The sequence below is a fragment of the Electrophorus electricus genome, unplaced genomic scaffold, assembly GCF_041902795.1.
Source record: "Electrophorus electricus isolate QZ-2024a unplaced genomic scaffold, ASM4190279v1 Scaffold53, whole genome shotgun sequence".
Lineage (NCBI taxonomy): Eukaryota > Metazoa > Chordata > Actinopteri > Gymnotiformes > Gymnotidae > Electrophorus > Electrophorus electricus.
In genome coordinates this window covers 379,857-400,207 of record NW_027658771.1, presented here as the reverse complement: position 1 = coordinate 400,207, position 20,351 = coordinate 379,857, and the positions used below count along the sequence as shown (strand labels likewise).

The window sequence follows — 20,351 nt, the reverse complement described above, 5'->3', positions numbered from 1 at the left end:
TCAGTTAGCACAGGCTGTATCAAAAGCCATAGAACCAGAGGACATTAAAATCATAATTCTCACCTTGCATAATCTCTCATGATTCAACTGTATATGTAAACAGATATGCATTGGTGTGTTGTAAGGTGTTCTGCCATTATCTGATGATATGTTTGCAGAAAGTGTGTTACATCTCTAGAGAGACAATTGCCTCCTGGCCTCTTTTTGGTGGAGAATGGAAAAAGATACACATATACACAGACCCGCGCACGCATGCACACACACACACGCACGCAGCATTAGTTTAGCTGCAGATGCAGTTACTGCATCAACACTTCTAACGTGACTGCCATGTGGCCTCTGCAAGTCCAACCCTCATCAACATGTGCTTCATGTATCTGGATCTCTTTTTATCTCATTCTTATTTTTTATGTCATTCTTTCTCTTTCTCTCTTATCCCTATAGGCTCTATTTGCTTTCTGCTAGCAAACAAGAGGTTAAAAAGACTATTTCCCTTTGTTTGTTTTATCATTTTTATTTTCATTGCAAAATCTGATGTGTGTGTAGTCTTAAATAGCGTCTCATATGGAAGGTAAACACATACTTTCAGAGTTAGACTGATTTGACTGAAACACTAATCAATATCTTAACATTGTTTAACTGCAAAAGTGTATAAATGGTTTTGATAACCACTGAAAAGATATGGAATGATGAAATGTATGTAGGGCCATTCTAATGTACTACTGACCAATCATTCTCTGCCTCAGGAAGTGTCCTTAATCTCTTATCCAACTCTCTGAGAAAAGGAGAGCGATAGAGAGAAACAGACAAAGAAATATGTAAATGTGCAAAGTAAATGTGTGTATCTTGCTTATGGTCAAAGAAAGAAATCTAATAATTCTGTACTAGACAAATGTGTGACAGATTTACTTCGAGAAGTAAAATAGTTTGAGGAGTTCAGAGTTTTAATAGTGTTGCAGAAGAACAACAAAAACATTGCCTGAATTTCAGAATCCCAGAAAACAGGCACAGAAAATTTGAGAGCAGACTGCTAAATTCAACTAAACAATCCAAAAGAGCAGGGGGAGCAGTGCCAGTACCAGACAGCGATGGCGCAGGTCGGGACACTCTCTATGATGCTGTTGCAGACCAGATCAGGATGACGGACATGCTGTCCTTCTTCAGTCTCCTCAGGAAGCAGAGCTTTCTTCACTAAGGAAAAAGTGCTCAGGGACCATGAGAGATTGATTGTGATTTTAAGAGAGTGTATGTTCTCACTCTTCACTGTATGTATTAGGGTGTGAGGCATTTGCATCCTTCTGTAGTCCACAGTCATCTCTTTTGTCTTTTTGACAACCAGAGAAAGGCATGTCTGGAGAGACTGTGACAAAGGCTTTGACTTCTTTAATTATTTCTGTATTGTTTTTCATGGTATAAATAAAATGTAAAAAGGCAAATCTAAAGCAAACATATGAATCTAATTAATCTAATTAAGGCTAAAGTGAAAAGAAAGCAAGCCCACAATAGTTTATTCTATTCTATTCTATTCTGTGTGATGACAATGGAATTGTCAACAAAACCAAAACTGTGATGTCATAATATCACTGACCATTGTCATAATAGCTATTCTTATAATCTGCTTGACAAAGGTAAAATTGGTCAGTCTGTTGACAGAAATGGGAGGTTGCAGCAGCAAAATGCAGTTCTGCTGCTCTCACAGAAGATCTTCGAAGAAGAAGAAAACGAAGATTTTGTTGGACAGGAACACACAAAAAGCAATGAGTAGATTGCAACAAGAACTACCTGACAGAGTAGATACGAAGGAAATTAGAAAACGACACTGTGTTAAAATTGGAAAATTTGAGGAGGAATGTAGTGGGAAGGAGTTGGAGGAGAAGCAGAAGGAGACAAAAAATGAACAGAGTGAAAGATGGCACCTGAAGAGTGAAAGAGAGGATCTAGAGAGTGAAAGACAACACCTGAAGGGTGAAAGAGAGAATCTTGAGAGTGAAAGACAACACCTGAAGAGTGAAAGAGAGGATCTAGAGCGTGAAAGACAACACCTGAAGAGTGAAAGAGAGGCTCTAGAGAGAGAAAGACAACACCTGAAGGGTGAAAGAGAGAATCTTGAGAGTGAAAGACAACACCTGAAGAGTGAAAGAGAGGATCTAGAGCGTGAAAGACAACACCTGAAGAGTGAAAGAGAGGCTCTGGAGAGAGAAAGACAACACCTGAAGGGTGAAAGAGAGAATCTTGAGAGTGAAAGACAACACCTGAAGAGTGAAAGAGAGGCTCTAGAGAGTGAAAACCAAAACCCAAAGTGTGAAAGAAAGAACCTGAAGACGTTATGGGACAAAGTAGTGGGGAAGAAAACTAAGCAGCAGCGCATGGGGAGAGCCATGGCTGGGGAAGCTTTGTACTGCTCAAAGGGACCACACACTTCCCAAGGAGGACCAGCTAAAGAAATCGGTAGTATGCAGAAAGGTTTCCCGAGCACATAAAAAGGCTATGATTACCAACTGGCCAAAGAGACAGACGCTGTGCTTGACTACATCAGAACTATGTTTATAACCAGTCAATATGAACTTCTACCAATCCATCCAAAACCTGATAAAGGAGACCTGAATGACGATACTACTGGAACTACAAAATTACTGGGACTACTACTATTTAGCATTCTGAAAAAATAAAAATGAAAAAGTCCTCATGTTCTTTAAAAAAAATAAATCAATAAAATGTAAAAAGCTCAAAAAGCTTTTTTAAACATTGGCAACTGTGTATTTGATTTACCTCGGAATGGGTGCAGCTGGTTCATGGCGCATGTGTTCGAGCTTTAGCCTCTGTATTTGGCATTTCAGTGCATCGAGCAGTTGAAACTATAGCAAGCAAAGGCAAAAGGAGCTGTGCGGTCGATGTTTGTGCAAGTGGTCTTCCACATAGTCCCATGCTGTGCTGGGTTTAGGGTGTGTTTGCAGGGAGAGCCCAGCGCTTACAGGCTAAGAGGATTACAGTGGAGCATTGCAGGGACTGTCAGAATACAGAGCGCGCCCGCGCGTGTGTGTGTGTGTGTTTTCTCTACACATTTGGAAGAGAGAAAACAGAGCTGTGATGTAGTTGATAAAATTGCAGGCCTGGCACAGGCTCTGCTCAGAATGGTGAGAGAGCACTGGAGGAGTTTGGGAGTTTATTAATAGCGTTTAGCTCACTACAGAAGGAGTAGATCAGGGCTTTGCTGGGAAGGATGATGATAGGGTTTGATCACACCATTTAGCACAACATTGTCATGTCCATGCTGTGCATGGTTCTAAAGAAAAGGATCTATGTTATTCAATCCAATAAATTTCAAATTCAAATTTTCTGTTTCTCATGAATGAATGTGGACTATAGGATGGGGGGTGTCAACTGTTTGTGTGTGTGCGCGTGTGATTTAGACGGTTGAGAGAGTTGAGAGATAATTTCATGACAACGAACCAATTAAAATCAAAATTATTCACACTGTGTTGACAAGAGACACACACACAAACACACACACACAAAGAGAGAGAGAGAGAAACAAAAAGAATCACAATCAGGGCTCACCAGATCTCTCAGAGTCTCTCTGACAGGCCCTAATCCACTCCGCCAATTGAAAAACAAAAAGTAGCAGAGAGAATAGCAGTGTGGCAGTATATGAATGTGCCCCCAACAAATATATAATTCACACACACACACACACACACACACACACACACATCTTTCACACTTACACATCCATACTCACATGTACACATGTATACACCATTGAACTACACACATCTTTATTCACATGCACAAACAAACACCCCACACAAATGTTTGGTCTTTGTGCAAATTCACTTGGAGGTAGGCCAACATTCTAGATATAAAATATGTGACAATAAACATAGCCTCAGTACGTTTCATTTCATGCATTTACATCTTGATCCACACAAACACTTTCACACTCCTTTGCCTCACACTCACAAACACAAGAAACACTCGGGTGGCCTTCGGTAGCAGGAGGGATGTCAGTGCACAAAACACTGGCTTGAAATGTTTTTAACCCCCATTTCAATGAAGACCATCATACCTTGCAAGGTATAGCATTCTTTCACTCTCCTGGACAACCTCAGGCTGTTCCTGGAACCAGCAAAGCCAGTGGTTTTGGCCTCTGTCTGAAGCACAAAGGGGGTATGCAGGAGGCGTAGCGGAGCATGTCAGGAGGGTGGGCAGAGCCCTCTCCCAGCAGTGGCAGAGGAGAAAGGGCACATGGAGCACAGTGGCTACGGTTGACACCTGCAGGAGGCGACATGTGGGCAGGGCCAGTATGAGCCCACTTGGACCCATCTGCCACCACAGAAAACTCACCTGCTGTGTGTGTGTGTGTGTGTGTAGATTTGTTGACATTGTTCATGAGTCAGTGAATCATGTTTTTGGTGGATATCATGTTTTCAGCTCACAAATATTATAAATAATAATACAGGTAATAAAACAGGGAAGAAAGTAGATGTTAGCCGGTGCAGCATTTACTTAATTCATTATTCATCTTTTATGTTAGTGTGTAACTCTCATATTGTAGTCTCCTGAAAGACAGACAGAGGCAAATATAGGCAAAGATAGCATTCAACTGTTATTCAGGGATATCCCACCATTGGGAGTGGACGATTAGGGGTGCTGGAGTAGGAAGGTATTTGTAGTACATTCCTGTTGTAGGCCTTCCTATAGTGTTTAACTGATTTCCATAACTGAAATACATTATAATGTTTAAAAGTTTAGAAACGTGAGCATAATACTCCAGAAGATGTAGCGTCCTGGTGTGTGAATGAGTAGTAATCTTTCTGAAACAATAAGTTTGATTTAATTCTCATTTTCATTTCCTTGTGTATTGTATTATTTTATTTGAAACATTTGACTCAAAATAAAGAAATAGTGCAAAAATGTGAAAAGGCACTACAGGATGCATCTTGAATAAACGAAAACCTCGACCAGATGTTGTAAACTTAGAACAGTAATTATGTTCTAAGAATGTTGATAAAAAAGAACAGGAATTTACAATATATACATTTGCCTGCATAGTATCCCAAGTGTTCCATCGACTGCACTCTTCTGGATGAGGATCTCGGATGTTGTTCCTGGGATCTGCTGGAGCCACTCTCCCAGTTTGATGGTCATCGTCCCTAAACCCCTGGTGCCCTGATTGCTACCAGAGCCAGTGTTTCCTCTTCTTTTAGCGTCTCATGTTCCTTGTTGCTGATGTTGCTATCTCTTGCGATTGCTACATCCATCACTATGACTCTTTTCTGCTGTTTATCCATCACTATTATGTCTGGTGGTTTAGCTATTACCATCTTTTAAACAATTTTCTGGTATACGATGTCTTATCAAAGATAACCCATCCACACTCTAAGAGCATCCACACCATCATCAATCAAATTCTTCGTCTGAGCAGCTGTCACTACTACACAGACATACATAGAGACAGAGCGAGAGAGAAGGATGAAAGTGAACACAGCAACAAATGAAAAGAACCAAACACCATCAATTCTTACCTACCTCAACCCTCTCAGTTTACAGAACAAGCAAATGTGAGAACTGTGACTCACCATTCCCCCCCACCACCTGGAGCTCAGGATACTTCTGTTTAATGTAGTTAATCATGCTGATCTGAAACACCGAGTTTCCCTGAGATGAGTCCTAAAACAATAGACACAGCCTTCAGACCAAATTCACTATGTCCAATCACAGTCCTGTGTTACACAGCCTCATAGCAAAAATAGTTTGTCATTTGATTCAGGCACCATACTCAGGATGGAGACTAATCCCACTCCCTTTAGGACCTTAAGACCTACCAGCACCACCACGTCCACTCCTGCCTGCACGAGCAGGTCCAGCCGGTACTTGTCATCCTCACGGGTAACGATGGCAGCGCCACACAGCAGCTGTTTGCGGGAGTCTTTAGAGGCCAGAGGGTAGTCTCTGTTCTTCTTCAGATCAGTGCGAGCAATTATAGCCACCAGCTCATCACTGTCGTTCACAATGGGCAGTTTACCTGCAATCAACAAGCGTCCCCACGACCGACCCGTTACTCAGAGAAGAAGTGGAGAAGTGAAAATAACCTTTCAAAGTCCTTTAGAAGCAGTTTCACTTCTCAAGCTGAAAAGATGAAGAATCAGACCTTTTTTTGCTGCACTGCAGGATGTCATTGGCCTCTTTGAGTGTAACACCTGCTGGTGCAACCACTAAATCTTCCCTCTTTGTCATTGTTCAAGTTCAAGTTCAAGTTCGGTTTATTCCTCACATACATAGTCATACACAGTATAACTCGCAGTGAAATGGTGGAGAGTGCTGTGTCCAAACTGAGGAAAGGAAACAGGGGTGCATAGAGAAAAATATATATATGCAAGATAAATATATATACTCTATGTATGTACAAAATATATTAACAATGTATGTACAATATATGTATATTATGATTATATACACAATGTACAATGTATATGGTTGGGTATATATGTACACAATCTACAGAATGTACAGTGCAGGTGTAATATGTAATATGGACAGTTTGCAAATACTGCTTCTTTAGGCTATTTAAGTCATTGTGATCCATGATCCACAAAACGAACAAAAACAGTCTCTTACTTGATTACTTGAAGACATGAATAGAAATCTATAGAGGCATTACTCATTATGTCATGACCCTGTTATCTATTAGAAACCCACAATTTATCTGAATTAATTATTCATAAATAAATTGTCAGCTTCATGTCCATTCAGATTTCAGTGGAGATCAGCAGGGGTCTATTACTGTGTATTATTATTCATAACACTGTGCCTGCAAACTGTGAGAACAGACACACACAGGTTATTTTCCAGTCCCTGAATGCTTTTGTGGCACTGCTTGACAGTTGATGGAGTGTTCCCTAAAAGAGCCACTGAGCATGATGGATTCGGTAGTAGGAGTTTAGTGAGCAGAGAGGACGAAGACTTACGAGTGCAGGCCATGAACACCCCCCTCCACCTGAGCAGACATGGTCCTCTTCTCAAACTTCAGCTCTCCAGAGTAGATCATAGAGCTACACTCAACATAGAAAACGGCATTACTCACAAGCATTCACTCACACACACCTTCCTCTCTTCCATTTTCTGCTGACCTTCCAAAGAACCCTTGATGCTATAAAAGATAAGAAAGACCATAAATAGAAATGTGTTTGTAGACAAAATATATCCTAGCATTTGAAAAACTGATGTTTTTCATTGTACATGAAAAGGGAAGTAGATTCATCTGAACCCACATCTTGTTTTTTCAGTAGATGAGTACTGCTGCTGAGCCTTCTTACAATGACAATGGTTTTATTTAAGCCCTATTCAGTAATTACACAACACTGAAAACATCACAGTAAAACAGCAGTATGACCAGCACTTAAGAGTAAATACCTGAGTGCTTTTCACTTGGCTTAGAAGATTTTAAAGCATGCATTAATGCTACATAAGACCATATTGGGGTATTTGAGAAAATCAACAGCAAAGCTAAAGGTCCAGAGATTATAAAGGTTACCTTGAAGGTGATACACATAATATGGGTTTTCCCAGAAACTAGTAAACCCAGCTGACATTTGCTAGACAGCAAACATTGGAGGTGTCTAGTGGACAGGAAATATCTACAATAAACCTTTTATATTTGTTTATCAGGGAGTGTGTATTCTCACAACAGTTTTGAGGAAAATTGCAAATAAATGAAAATCCAGGAAGTTGCAAACAAATTTGATTCTTTTCACTAAACAATGGTTTCTCAATTGCATGCATCTGCGTGCACAAGGAAAACAACTCCTAAATAGAAATAACATTATCACATTAAATGATTTAAGGTATATGATCACAGGAAACAAAAGAAAGTCTGATTGCCTTTAAACTAGGTTTGAATCCTTTAAGCAGACAACCTCAGAGCAATGGAAAACTGAGCCGAAAGCAAAAACTTTGGCCAAGTGTGAAAAGGCCATCCATAATTACCATAATAAATGTTATCTCACGGTGCACCCTTGTTGAAATGATGATCAAGTAGAAATGTGTTCATTTTCAATAGACTAGGTTCCTTTTTTCCATTACACTAGCATAATGTCCTTAGTGGTTGCAGCCTATTCTGGTAACACCCTCATAGCAGGACAAACATTATAGAAGTATGGATAGGCTTGCTTGGTGAATGTTTGTCTGAAGGTGTGCACATATCTGTTGTTGAGAGGATCAAAGAAGGAGATCAGACCACTGTCCCAGTCCAGGAGCACTCTGATCTGCTGGAGGGTCTGCTTCATGGCAAGAGGCATCAGCCTCTCGTCTGACACTCCTATCCCATATTTACCCTTGTACTAACCCACTTGCCACAAGCCATGCTTTATGAGGTCCTCACAGACTCACAGAAGAAAAAGTGATACAGCCTATTAAAGAATGTCATGCTTCAGTTACATGCTTTTTTCTGTACTCACACTTCCTCCAAATGTCTCACAGAATCAAATCATTTTCAACCTGCCATGAAGTGGATACAAATCAACAGAACGGCATAAAGAGAAACCACAACAACAGATGAATAAACAAAACAAGACTTTCCATGTTCAACTTGACATCTTTATTAGTTGGTAGTTGTTTAGTTGTTTTTATTTTTTGCTTTCTGCGGAATATGTAAGGACCTGTTTCCACTGAAATATAAACCACTAAACAGAACTAAAGTGCTGAAAGGCATATGTGGAAAAGGAAAACATTACACAATCAAAAACAACCATATTTTGTGCATCTTACTAATTAATTAAATTTCAGTTCTAATTCAATGATTACATCCAACCTAGACATACAGGTTTTGCCTGTTAGAACATAGGGGAATCGTTTTAGCAATATATATTGCTGACTGAACTGACTGGCATCTATTTAGTGCAAATCTCATGGTCATTCCATGGAAAACTACAATGAACACAAGCTGCAGTACAAGATCTCATCATGCATCTTACTGAGATGTAATCTGATCTCCATGTACTGTTCAGAGGAATTCAAAGTCTTTGTCCAGCTCTTTGAAATTAAAATATTAAGTCACAAATAATGATTCCTATGAACATTAAACATATGTAACAAATGTGTCTTTAATAACAGGAACATTGAAAGGAGAAACAGTAACTTCCATAAACTGTAAGAAACAGGTGAACTGGGCTTGGCAAGAGTAGAGGTTAAGAAAGGTCTGCTTGTGTGTGCACATGTGTGCATGCATACCAGCTTGTTCAATATTATTTTTCATTTTTATCACATACTGAAAGTTGCCTAGGTGCTCTGCTACATCAGTCACCATTCCAGAGGCCTTGATCCTGAAAGAACATGCAGGAATGGATGTTGGCAGATTCCATGTGCTGAATGTACACATAGAATTAACAGATACAGAATATATCCTCCTACAAGAGAGGTTTATTGGTAGCTACAAATACATAAAACAGTTTAGTCAAAGTGTTTCCAAAAAAGATCTTATAGCAGCTTTAATGATAAAGCATACCAGACTTCACAAGTATTTTTGTTGCATAATTATCTCTGACTCACCCACTAGAGGGCACAACATCCCTATTTAGTCATTTAGTGGTAGTGAATGGCCTGGGCCAATTAAAATTAGACTAACCTTAGCCTTCTATGTTTTATTAAATTATCCTCTCTTCATTATGTTACACCTACATGATTCAATTATTTCTCCAATTCCCACAATGCCTTAGACTCAACCGTCACACTAATCCTTTAAGGTAGAAGTTCTCCTATTGATTGGTTGTCAGCCTTAGTCAGCTTTATGATTGTATAAGAGACATTAAATTTAAATTATTCAATTGTTTAGTTATTGCAATTAATTTGTTTAAAAAATGTTACAATGGCGTAATAGTCAGCAAATATATCTATGTGTAAGGATATAGGCATGCAAATTTTGATACAAGGTTTCTTATTTATGCATTTTTGATGATGATTATACTACTGCAGCACTGTGTGATGCTAATTAGACTACTGAAGTGCTCTGTGATGCTAATTAGACTACTGAAGTGCTGTGTGATGCCAGCTAGACTACTGCAGTTCTGTATGATACCAGTTAGACTACTGCAGCACTGTGTGATGCTGATTAGGCTAATACAGTGCTGTGCGATGTTGATTAGACTGCTGCAGTGTTGTTCTTTATGGGCTTCCTGTCTGTAGGTTAAAGAAGCTGCAGAACATTCAGAAAATGGCTGCTGGAGTTCTTACACACACCAGCTTAAGGGAACATATAACTACTACACTCAAACATTTACACTGGGTTCCTGTTCGTGGCTGTGTGCAGTACAAAATCCTTCTCTTGGTTTTTGCCCTCATGGTCTGACCTGTCCATCCCTTTCTGGTGTTCCTCATATGTCTTTTCCTTCACTCTGTCTCCATCCCTCTGACACTCATCTGCTCTCTGTCCCTCACATCACACTCTGCACTATTGGCGTTTCTGGAGCTGCAGACCCAAGGCTTCTTCCTCCAGCTGCTCATTTACAAGAATTTCATAACTCATCTCTTTGTCTGAGATCATTTCAACCTTTAATTGGTTACTATAGTATGCACTTGCATCAATGTTATGTCTATTTTTTAACCAGTTTTACTCCATCCTGTTATCTTATTTATATATTTGAATCTTCTTTATATTTTATTTGACCTTTTTTATATTGTATGAACTTGTAAAGTGTCATTGGGTAACAAGAAATGCCCGTAATTTCTTAATTAGAATAAAATTCTTCTTCTTCTTCTTCTTCTTCTTCTTCTTCTTCTTCTTCTTCTTCTTCTTATTATTATTATTATTATTATTATTATTATTATCAAACATTGTATTGATCATCCTTTCAAAGGTTGCTGGTGTTACTTTTGGGCTATTATTATCAAATTTAGAATGGTGCGTTTTGCCTGGAATTAGTTTCTTTTGTATTGAGCAACCTAATGGAAAAAGTTGTTCTTGAGCATATAATCTACTATTTTTCACTTAATGAATCGTTGATTTCAAGCATGCCTATAAAGCAGATCATTCTACGTGCACAGCACTGACAAAAATGATCGACAAGATATTTTTACAAGAAAATGATGGTCGGAATCGTATTACTTGACTTTACTGTGGCATTTGTTATTAACAAAACAAAGTATATATGGGTTTAGTCTATGGTAAAACAGCAGTTTCTCCTCCCCTAGATGCTTTCATTGTGGTGTTTCCCAGGGGAGCTGTCAGGAAAGAGCTGTCTAAGCTCTGGTTAGCTGAGAATGAATCTGCAAGCCTCACACTGCCCTGTCAGTAAGGAGAGCGAGCATGCCTCTCTCATGCCTCAGAGCTCAGGAGAGGCTGGCCTGCGGTCTAATGGGCGTCTTTAGGAATATCTGTGATAGTAAACACAATATAAATTATGCGAGAGCTCAACATAGTCACACTGCCAGGCAGGTTAGTTAAACCAAAACCCAAAACAGGTGCAGCGTGCAGATCTGTATTGTCTTGGTCACCACAGTATGGAACAAGTTACCAACTATGATCATGGGAGTACACAGTTTTGTTGGTGGAGCCCAGGAAGAGCAGCTGCTACCTCAGCTAATGGGGATCCAAATAAAGACACGAAAAATAAAGACATTTCAGTAGTTATAGGAAGTAAAGCTGTTCTGTAGAATTCAGAATTACAACTCAGATTGCATATGTTTGCAGGACAAAGTTATATTGTTTTGCTGACAAATATGAAAGGATGATATCAAAGTTGTTGTTTTGGAGCAGAACAGCATCTAGTCTGGTAGGCTACTACTTCAACTACTCACTTCTTCAAGAGGTATCCACAGTACTTCAGGTACAAACCGTTCTATTCTATCCTCTACAGATTTCTGTAAGTTTATGTTTGCATAATATGAATTTCTGTTTACATTCATCAACTTTTTTTATGAAATATACTGTATAGTGAATTTGCTGAAGTCTACACCATAATGAAGTTTATGAAAAACAATGTTTATGAAAAAAAAGCATTTAAATGCTTTTGTAAAATGGTGGGTAGTTAAAATAGTATTATTTTCTGCTTTCTACTAATTTTACTTCACTTGTTGTGAAGGAAAAAAAAACTACTAAGCAACCACATGTAACTTATGATGTGTTCTAATCTGAAATTGTTTAGTGGATGAAACACTGCAGGTGCTGTTGTTGTTAGTGCTAACTGCTTTATAGTACAGAAATAATAAATGCTGAATCTCCTGATTGCCTTATTATCGCAAATTTTCTGCCTTACTCTATTTTAGGGAAAACAATGGCGCTGTTAAAGCTCAACCAAGCTACTAAGAGTTTCACCAAAGCACAGGATTACAGAAATGACATGATGCTGCTGATGCAGCCCTATGCTAACTGGGAGCAGTATCTATTGCCGGCACCCGTCTCCATCGATTTACTGGCTCAGCTGGTACGCATTTCTGCTGCAGATGACTTCTCCATCAATAAAAATCCACCAAAAGATGGGTTCAAATTCATCAGATACCCCAATTCTTTTAGGGCCTGCCTCTTTCAAGTATGTAATGGTTGCTGGCAAGCCTTTAATGTTGCTCACAAGAACATGGACCAAATTCGTATGTACACCGGACAGGTTCCAGAGTACATCAAAAACTCAGTTGGGCTCATAATACAGGAGGATGATGGTCTTGTCCAAGCCTTCTTACCAGCTGAGCTTCAGAACATTGCGCACATATCATCAGACTGCTTAAACCTGGCCATCATGACTGAGAAACAATTCTCAGATATCATCAAGCTGATGCAAGAACTGGTGGAGGCTTTGGTGAATGCAAGACAGAGTCATGATGAGGAGATGGAAGAAATCAAGAAAAACATTGAGATAGCAAAGATTAAACGGGCTGAAGCTAAGGAGGCAAGCGACAGGGCCGAGGCTGCTTTCAATCTGGCTAATGAAAGATTAGCTGAGGACAGAAGGGCCTACCAGCAAGCAATGAAAGATTTGCCAAGTGGATGGGGCCTTTTTGGCCTGAAGCTAATATCAAGTATGTCAGAGCAAGCAATATCAATAGCCTGTGCATTTGCAACAGAATTTCTTCCAGGACAAATTATCCAAACCTATCTCCAGCGGACACTATTACACCAAAAGCCATAACACATGTGATCAAAAACTGAAAAGGCACTCCTGAAAGCCACAGAAACATGGCCACTGGAATGAAGAGTAACGTGGATGAAATGTTAGCAACAAGTAACATATTTTCTAAATCTATAACATTTCTACTAGTGGTTGAGAAAATGGAAGAACTTTGCAAAGGTAAGGAAATAAATTGGCCTGAGGTGTATGATCAGGAGAAGCAAACGGTAAAGTCTGATTACTTGGTGGGACTATTTCAGCAAGTCAGCAGAGATATACAGCAAGAAGCTGAATGCCCGATTAAATCCGAGGCACTAGGCATCTGTGACAAGGGTATCTCCACTTTAACAGAGCTAGGTAAATATGCTCCAGAGGGGAAATGTGATGATGCCAAAACAGAGGAGCTTATTAAAGCCATTGACGAACTGAATGTAAGGGCCATGGCCTTTTATTCCAAAAGCAAGTCTTTTACAAATCAGCCATCTTTCTTGACAGCACCCCCAAGTCAAGTCAACAGCAAATCTATGACTCAGCAAATACAGATGTGGTCCAGATGCACTTAAGACAATCTCATCTACGTCTACAAATGGCTGAAACCCAGCTAAAAATTGCAAATGAACGGAACGAGAAGACTATGGACAACTTGGATCAGAAGAAAAAAGCTCTTGCTGAAATTGTGAGTGAGCTGAAACATTATAATCTCAAGGAGATCGACTTCAACAAGAGAATTGTGGTGCTAGCGAAAGGCCTGGAAATCATGGGGCAGGTGAAAGAACAGTGGGAGAAACTGGTGCACTTCTTTCAGATCATTTCAAACATTGTTAAGACCACTCTTAGTGAAAATCTTAAACATTTTAAGCAGACTGTTGAAATAGCTGTAGAGAACAACTACACCTACAGCATGTTTGTCAAAGACAAAATCTACACTAATGCTCTGAATGCTTCTGCCTACGCCTATTTGGTTAACATGATGTCTACCACTTACACTGAGGTGTCTGTCCAGTACCTGATGAACAATGTCAGTACTCTGGGAAGACTGATGACCATGGATCCAAACTCACCTCAGTTCCTTGCAGAGATTGACAAGTTAGGGAAGGAATGCGAATCTGCCCAAAATGGTATCAACAGCCTTGCAGCAAGAAACAGGAAGGAGTTTTACAACAGATGCGAGGAAAGAATAACTCAAATCAAGACAATCCTTACCCCAGCACTGGCCCCACTGAGTGAAAAGGACAATCTCAATCTGAAGAAGGCAATAGATGCAATGAAGGAACCAATTCAGAAGGTGGAGGAAGACAAACCAGCAACTGAGATGAAGGCTATAACTGAGGATGATGCTGACCAATATGCATAACTTCATAATAGTGCATTTAATAGTGCATTTTCCTATACTTTTCTTTTTTCTGTCATTTTAATGTAGTATGTATACAGTATTACATTTGACAAAAACATGATTAGAAGGTTTGACCTAATTCCTGTCTGTTAATTTATTCTGAATAATCAATTTTGTTCTTTTGATTAAATTACTGCAGCATCATACTGTCTCGTATTGTTTTTCTTTGTGATTCAAAGAACTTTAAAATCCAAGAGGTAATATGTATGCCAAACAAACAAACAAAAAAACATTTCAGATTGCAGAGTAGCTATTACTAATTATTAGCTATTGCTCATCTCTTTTTCAGTAGAAAAAAGAAATTGGAGTTTAGATTTACTAAAGTGTAATGAGTGAACTAAAGCCATTAGATTTGAGTAAACTCACAATTCTTCACACATTAATTGTGTTGCACATTGAGTGTGAGTGCAGTGTGGTGAACAGAGGAATACAGGCTCAGTAAAGGAAGTAGCAGTTCTTAGCAGCTAGGGTGGTACTGATGGGCCCAACATCTTAGTAAAAAGAAAGTCTGACACTTTACACAAAAAAGAAATCACAGACACTATGATTTCATTATTTCAAAACATTAGCTATAATGAATCATTTTAGTGAATTATTATGATTATTATGGCCCTAACCACACAACTAAGAGAATAAAGGACTGGCTTCAGGACAACTCTGTGAATGTTCTTGAGTGGCCTAGCCAGAGCCCAGACTTGAACCCAACTGAACATCTCTGGAGAGATCTGAAAATGGCTGTACCCCGGCGCGCCCCATCCAACCTGATGGAGCTTGAGAGGTTCTACAAAGAAGAATGGGAGAAACTGCCCAAAAATATGTGTGCCAAGCTTGTAGCATCATACTCAAAAAGATTTGAGGCTGTAATTGCTGCCCAAGGTGCTTCAACCAAGTATTGAGCAAAGGCTATGAATACTTATGTACATGTGATTTTTGTTTTTTTTATTTTTAATAAAGTTGCAAAAACTCCAAACAAAGATTTTTTCACTTTGTCATAATGGGGTATTGTGTGTAGGAGTTTGAGGGGAATTTTTTTTTTTTTAATCCAATTTGGAATAAGGCTGTAACATAACATAAAATGTGGAAAAAGTGAAGCGCTGTGTGTGTGTATATATATAAATATTTGTCATTTCACTTTTCTTGGGGATTAATTAGTCCAGAGGCCTATAAGAGCTTGTCAAGGAAAAAACGTGTGTATGGGTGCATGCATGTATATGTATATGTATATTAGGAACCAAGCATTAAACCATTAAGCTGCAATAAAACTGAGACACAATTGTCTTGGAGAAAAGAAAAACCATGTTCAGTTAGCACAGGCTGTATCAAAAGCCATAGAACCAGAGGACATTAAAATCATAATTCTCACCTTGCATAATCTCTCATGATTCAACTGTATATGTAAACAGATATGCATTGGTGTGTTGTAAGGTGTTCTGCCATTATCTGATGATATGTTTGCAGAAAGTGTGTTACATCTCTAGAGAGACAATTGCCTCCTGGCCTCTTTTTGGTGGAGAATGGAAAAAGATACACATATACACAGACCCGCGCACGCATGCACACACACACACGCACGCAGCATTAGTTTAGCTGCAGATGCAGTTACTGCATCAACACTTCTAACGTGACTGCCATGTGGCCTCTGCAAGTCCAACCCTCATCAACATGTGCTTCATGTATCTGGATCTCTTTTTATCTCATTCTTATTTTTTATGTCATTCTTTCTCTTTCTCTCTTATCCCTATAGGCTCTATTTGCTTTCTGCTAGCAAACAAGAGGTTAAAAAGACTATTTCCCTTTGTTTGTTTTATCATTTTTATTTTCATTGCAAAATCTGATGTGTGTGTAGTCTTAAATAGCGTCTCATATGGAAGGTAAACACATACTTTCAGAGTTAGACTGATTTGACTGAAACACTAATCAATATCTTAACATTGTTTAACTGCAAAAGTGTATAAATGGTTTTGATAACCACTGAAAAGATATGGAATGATGAAATGTATGTAGGGCCATTCTAATGTACTACTGACCAATCATTCTCTGCCTCAGGAAGTGACCTTAATCTCTTATCCAACTCTCTGAGAAAAGGAGAGCGATAGAGAGAAACAGACAAAGAAATATGTAAATGTGCAAAGTAAATGTGTGTATCTTGCTTATGGTCAAAGAAAGAAATCTAATAATTCTGTACTAGACAAATGTGTGACAGATTTACTTAGAGAAGTAAAATAGTTTGAGGAGTTCAGAGTTTTAATAGTGTTGCAGAAGAACAACAAAAACATTGCCTGAATTTCAGAATCCCAGAAAACAGGCACAGAAAATTTGAGAGCAGACTGCTAAATTCAACTAAACAATCCAAAAGAGCAGGGGGAGCAGTGCCAGTACCAGACAGCGATGGCGCAGGTCGGGACACTCTCTATGATGCTGTTGCAGACCAGATCAGGATGACGGACATGCTGTCCTTCTTCAGTCTCCTCAGGAAGCAGAGCTTTCTTCACTAAGGAAAAAGTGCTCAGGGACCATGAGAGATTGTTTGTGATTTTAAGAGAGTGTATGTTCTCACTCTTCACTGTATGTATTGGGGTGTGAGGCATTTGCATCCTTCTGTAGTCCATAGTCATCTCTTTTGTCTTTTTGACAACCAGAGAAAGGCATGTCTGGAGAGACTGTGACAAAGGCTTTGACTTCTTTAATTGTTTCTGTATTGTTTTTCATGGTATAAATAAAATGTAAAAAGGCAAATCTAAAGCAAACATATGAATCTAATTAATCTAATTAAGGCTAAAGTGAAAAGAAAGCAAGCCCACAATAGTTTATTCTATTCTGTGTGATGACAATGGAATTGTCAACAAAACCAAAACTGTGATGTCATAATATCACTGACCATTGTCATAATAGCTATTCTTATAATCTGCTTGACAAAGGTAAAATTGGTCAGTCTGTTGACAGAAATGGGAGGTTGCAGCAGCAAAATGCAGTTCTGCTGCTCTCACAGAAGATCTTCGAAGAAGAAGAAAACGAAGATTTTGTTGGACAGGAACACACAAAAAGCAATGAGTAGATTGCAACAAGAACTACCTGACAGAGTAGATACGAAGGAAATTAGAAAACGACACTGTGTTAAAATTGGAAAATTTGAGGAGGAATGTAGTGGGAAGGAGTTGGAGGAGAAGCAGAAGGAGACAAAAAATGAACAGAGTGAAAGATGGCACCTGAAGAGTGAAAGAGAGGATGTAGAGAGTGAAAGACAACACCTGAAGGGTGAAAGAGAGAATCTTGAGAGTGAAAGACAACACCTGAAGAGTGAAAGAGAGGATCTAGAGCGTGAAAGACAACACCTGAAGAGTGAAAGAGAGGCTCTAGAGAGAGAAAGACAACACCTGAAGGGTGAAAGAGAGAATCTTGAGAGTGAAAGACAACACCTGAAGAGTGAAAGAGAGGATCTAGAGCGTGAAAGACAACACCTGAAGAGTGAAAGAGAGGCTCTGGAGAGAGAAAGACAACACCTGAAGGGTGAAAGAGAGAATCTTGAGAGTGAAAGACAACACCTGAAGAGTGAAAGAGAGGCTCTAGAGAGTGAAAACCAAAACCCAAAGTGTGAAAGAAAGAACCTGAAGACGTTATGGGACAAAGTAGTGGGGAAGAAAACTAAGCAGCAGCGCATGGGGAGAGCCATGGCTGGGGAAGCTTTGTACTGCTCAAAGGGACCACACACTTCCCAAGGAGGACCAGCTAAAGAAATCGGTAGTATGCAGAAAGGTTTCCCGAGCACATAAAAAGGCTATGATTACCAACTGGCCAAAGAGACAGACGCTGTGCTTGACTACATCAGAACTATGTTCATAACCAGTCAATATGAACTTCTACCAATCCATCCAAAACCTGATAAAGGAGACCTGAATGACGATACTACTGGAACTACAAAATTACTGGGACTACTACTATTTAACATTCTGAACAAATAAAAATGAAAAAGTCCTCATGTTCTTTAAAAAAAAATAAATCAATAAAATGTAAAAAGCTCAAAAAGCTTTTTTAAACATTGGCAACTGTGTATTTGATTTACCTCGGAATGGGTGCAGCTGGTTCATGGCGCATGTGTTCGAGCTTTAGCCTCTGTATTTGGCATTTCAGTGCATCGAGCAGTTGAAACTATAGCAAGCAAAGGCAAAAGGAGCTGTGCGGTCGATGTTTGTGCAAGTGGTCTTCCACATAGTCCCATGCTGTGCTGGGTTTAGGGTGTGTTTGCAGGGAGAGCCCAGCGCTTACAGGCTAAGAGGATTACAGTGGAGCATTGCAGGGACTGTCAGAATACAGAGCGCGCGCGCGCGTGTGTGTGTGTTTTCTCTACACATTTGGAAGAGAGAAAACAGCTGTGATGTAGTTGATAAAATTGCAGGCCTGGCACAGGCTCTGCTCAGAATGGTGAGAGAGCACTGGAGGAGTTTGGGAGTTTATTAATAGCGTTTAGCTCACTACAGAAGGATTAGATCAGGGCTTTGCTGGGAAGGATGATGATAGGGTTTGATCACACCATTTAGCACAACATTGTCATTGTCCATGCTTGTGTATGGTTCTAAAGAAAAGGATCTTTGTTATTCAATCCAATAAATTTCAAATTCAAATTTTCTGTTTCTCATGAATGAATGTGGACTATAGGATGGGGGGTGTCAACTGTTTGTGTGTGTGCGCGTGTGATTTAGACGGTTGAGAGAGTTGAGAGATAATGTCATGACAACGAACCAATTAAAATCAAAATTATTCACACTGTGTTGACAAGAGACACACACACAAACACATACATACACAGAGAGAGAGAGAGAGAGAGAGAGAGAGAGAAACAAAAATAATCACAATCAGGGCTCACCAGATCTCTCAGAGTCTCTCTGACAGGCCCTAATCCACTCCGCCAATTGAAAAACAGAAAGTAGCAGAGAGAATAGCAGTGTGGCAGTATATGAATGTGCCCCCAACAAATATATAATTCACACACACACACACACACACATCTTTCACACTTACACATCCATACTCACATGTACACATGTATACACCATTGAACTACACACATCTATATTCACATGCACAAACAAACACCCCACACAAATGTTTGATCTTTGTGCAAATTCACTTGGAGGTAGGCCAACATTCTAGACATAAAATATGTGACAATAAACATAGCCTCAGTACGTTTCATTTCATGCATTTACATCTTGATCCAAACACTTTCACACTCCTTTGCCTCACACTTACAAACACAAGAAACACTCGGGTGGTCTTCGGTAGCAGGAGGGATGTCAGTGCACAAAACACTAACTTGAAATGTTTTTAACCCCCATTTCAATGAAGACCATCATACCTTGCAAGGTATACCATTCTTTCACTCTCCTGGACAACCTCAGGCTGTTCCTGGAACCAGCAAAGCCAGTGGTTTTGGCCTCTGTCTGAAGCACAATGGGCGTATGCCGGAGGCGTAGCGGAGCATGTCAGGAGGGTGGGCAGAGCCCTCTCCCAGCAGTGGCAGAGGAGAAAGGGCACATGGAGCACAGTGGCTACGGTTGACACCTGCAGGAGGCGACATGTGGGCAGGGCCAGTATGAGCCCACTTGGACCCATCTGCCACTACAGAAAACCCACCTGCTGTGTGTGTGTGTGTGTTTGTGTGTGTGCGTGTAGATTTGTTGACATTGTTCATGAGTCAGTGAATCATGTTTTTGGTGGATATCATGTTTTCAGCTCACAAATAATATAAATAATAATACAGGTAATAAAACAGGGAAGAAAGTAGATGTTAGCCAGTGCAGCATTTACTTAATTCATTATTCGTTCTTTTATGTTAGTGTGTAACTCTCATATTGTAGTCTCCTGAA

The 20,351-nt window shown here is 39.5% G+C and overlaps 1 protein-coding gene and 1 long non-coding RNA gene across 3 annotated transcripts in view; one reads left to right on the top strand and one right to left on the bottom strand.

Moving 5' to 3' along the window:
• Positions 1 to 19,043, bottom strand: part of LOC145656163 (inosine-5'-monophosphate dehydrogenase 1a-like) — a 31,316-nt gene extending 12,273 nt beyond the window's left edge. The window contains exon 1 of the mRNA XM_081709532.1: positions 19,016 to 19,043. Within this exon, the coding sequence (XP_081565658.1) occupies positions 19,016 to 19,043 (28 nt within the window). The remainder of the gene's footprint in view (positions 1 to 19,015) is intronic.
• Positions 1 to 20,351, top strand: part of LOC145656170 (uncharacterized) — a 541,800-nt gene that overhangs the window by 176,180 nt on the left and 345,269 nt on the right. The window lies entirely within an intron of this gene.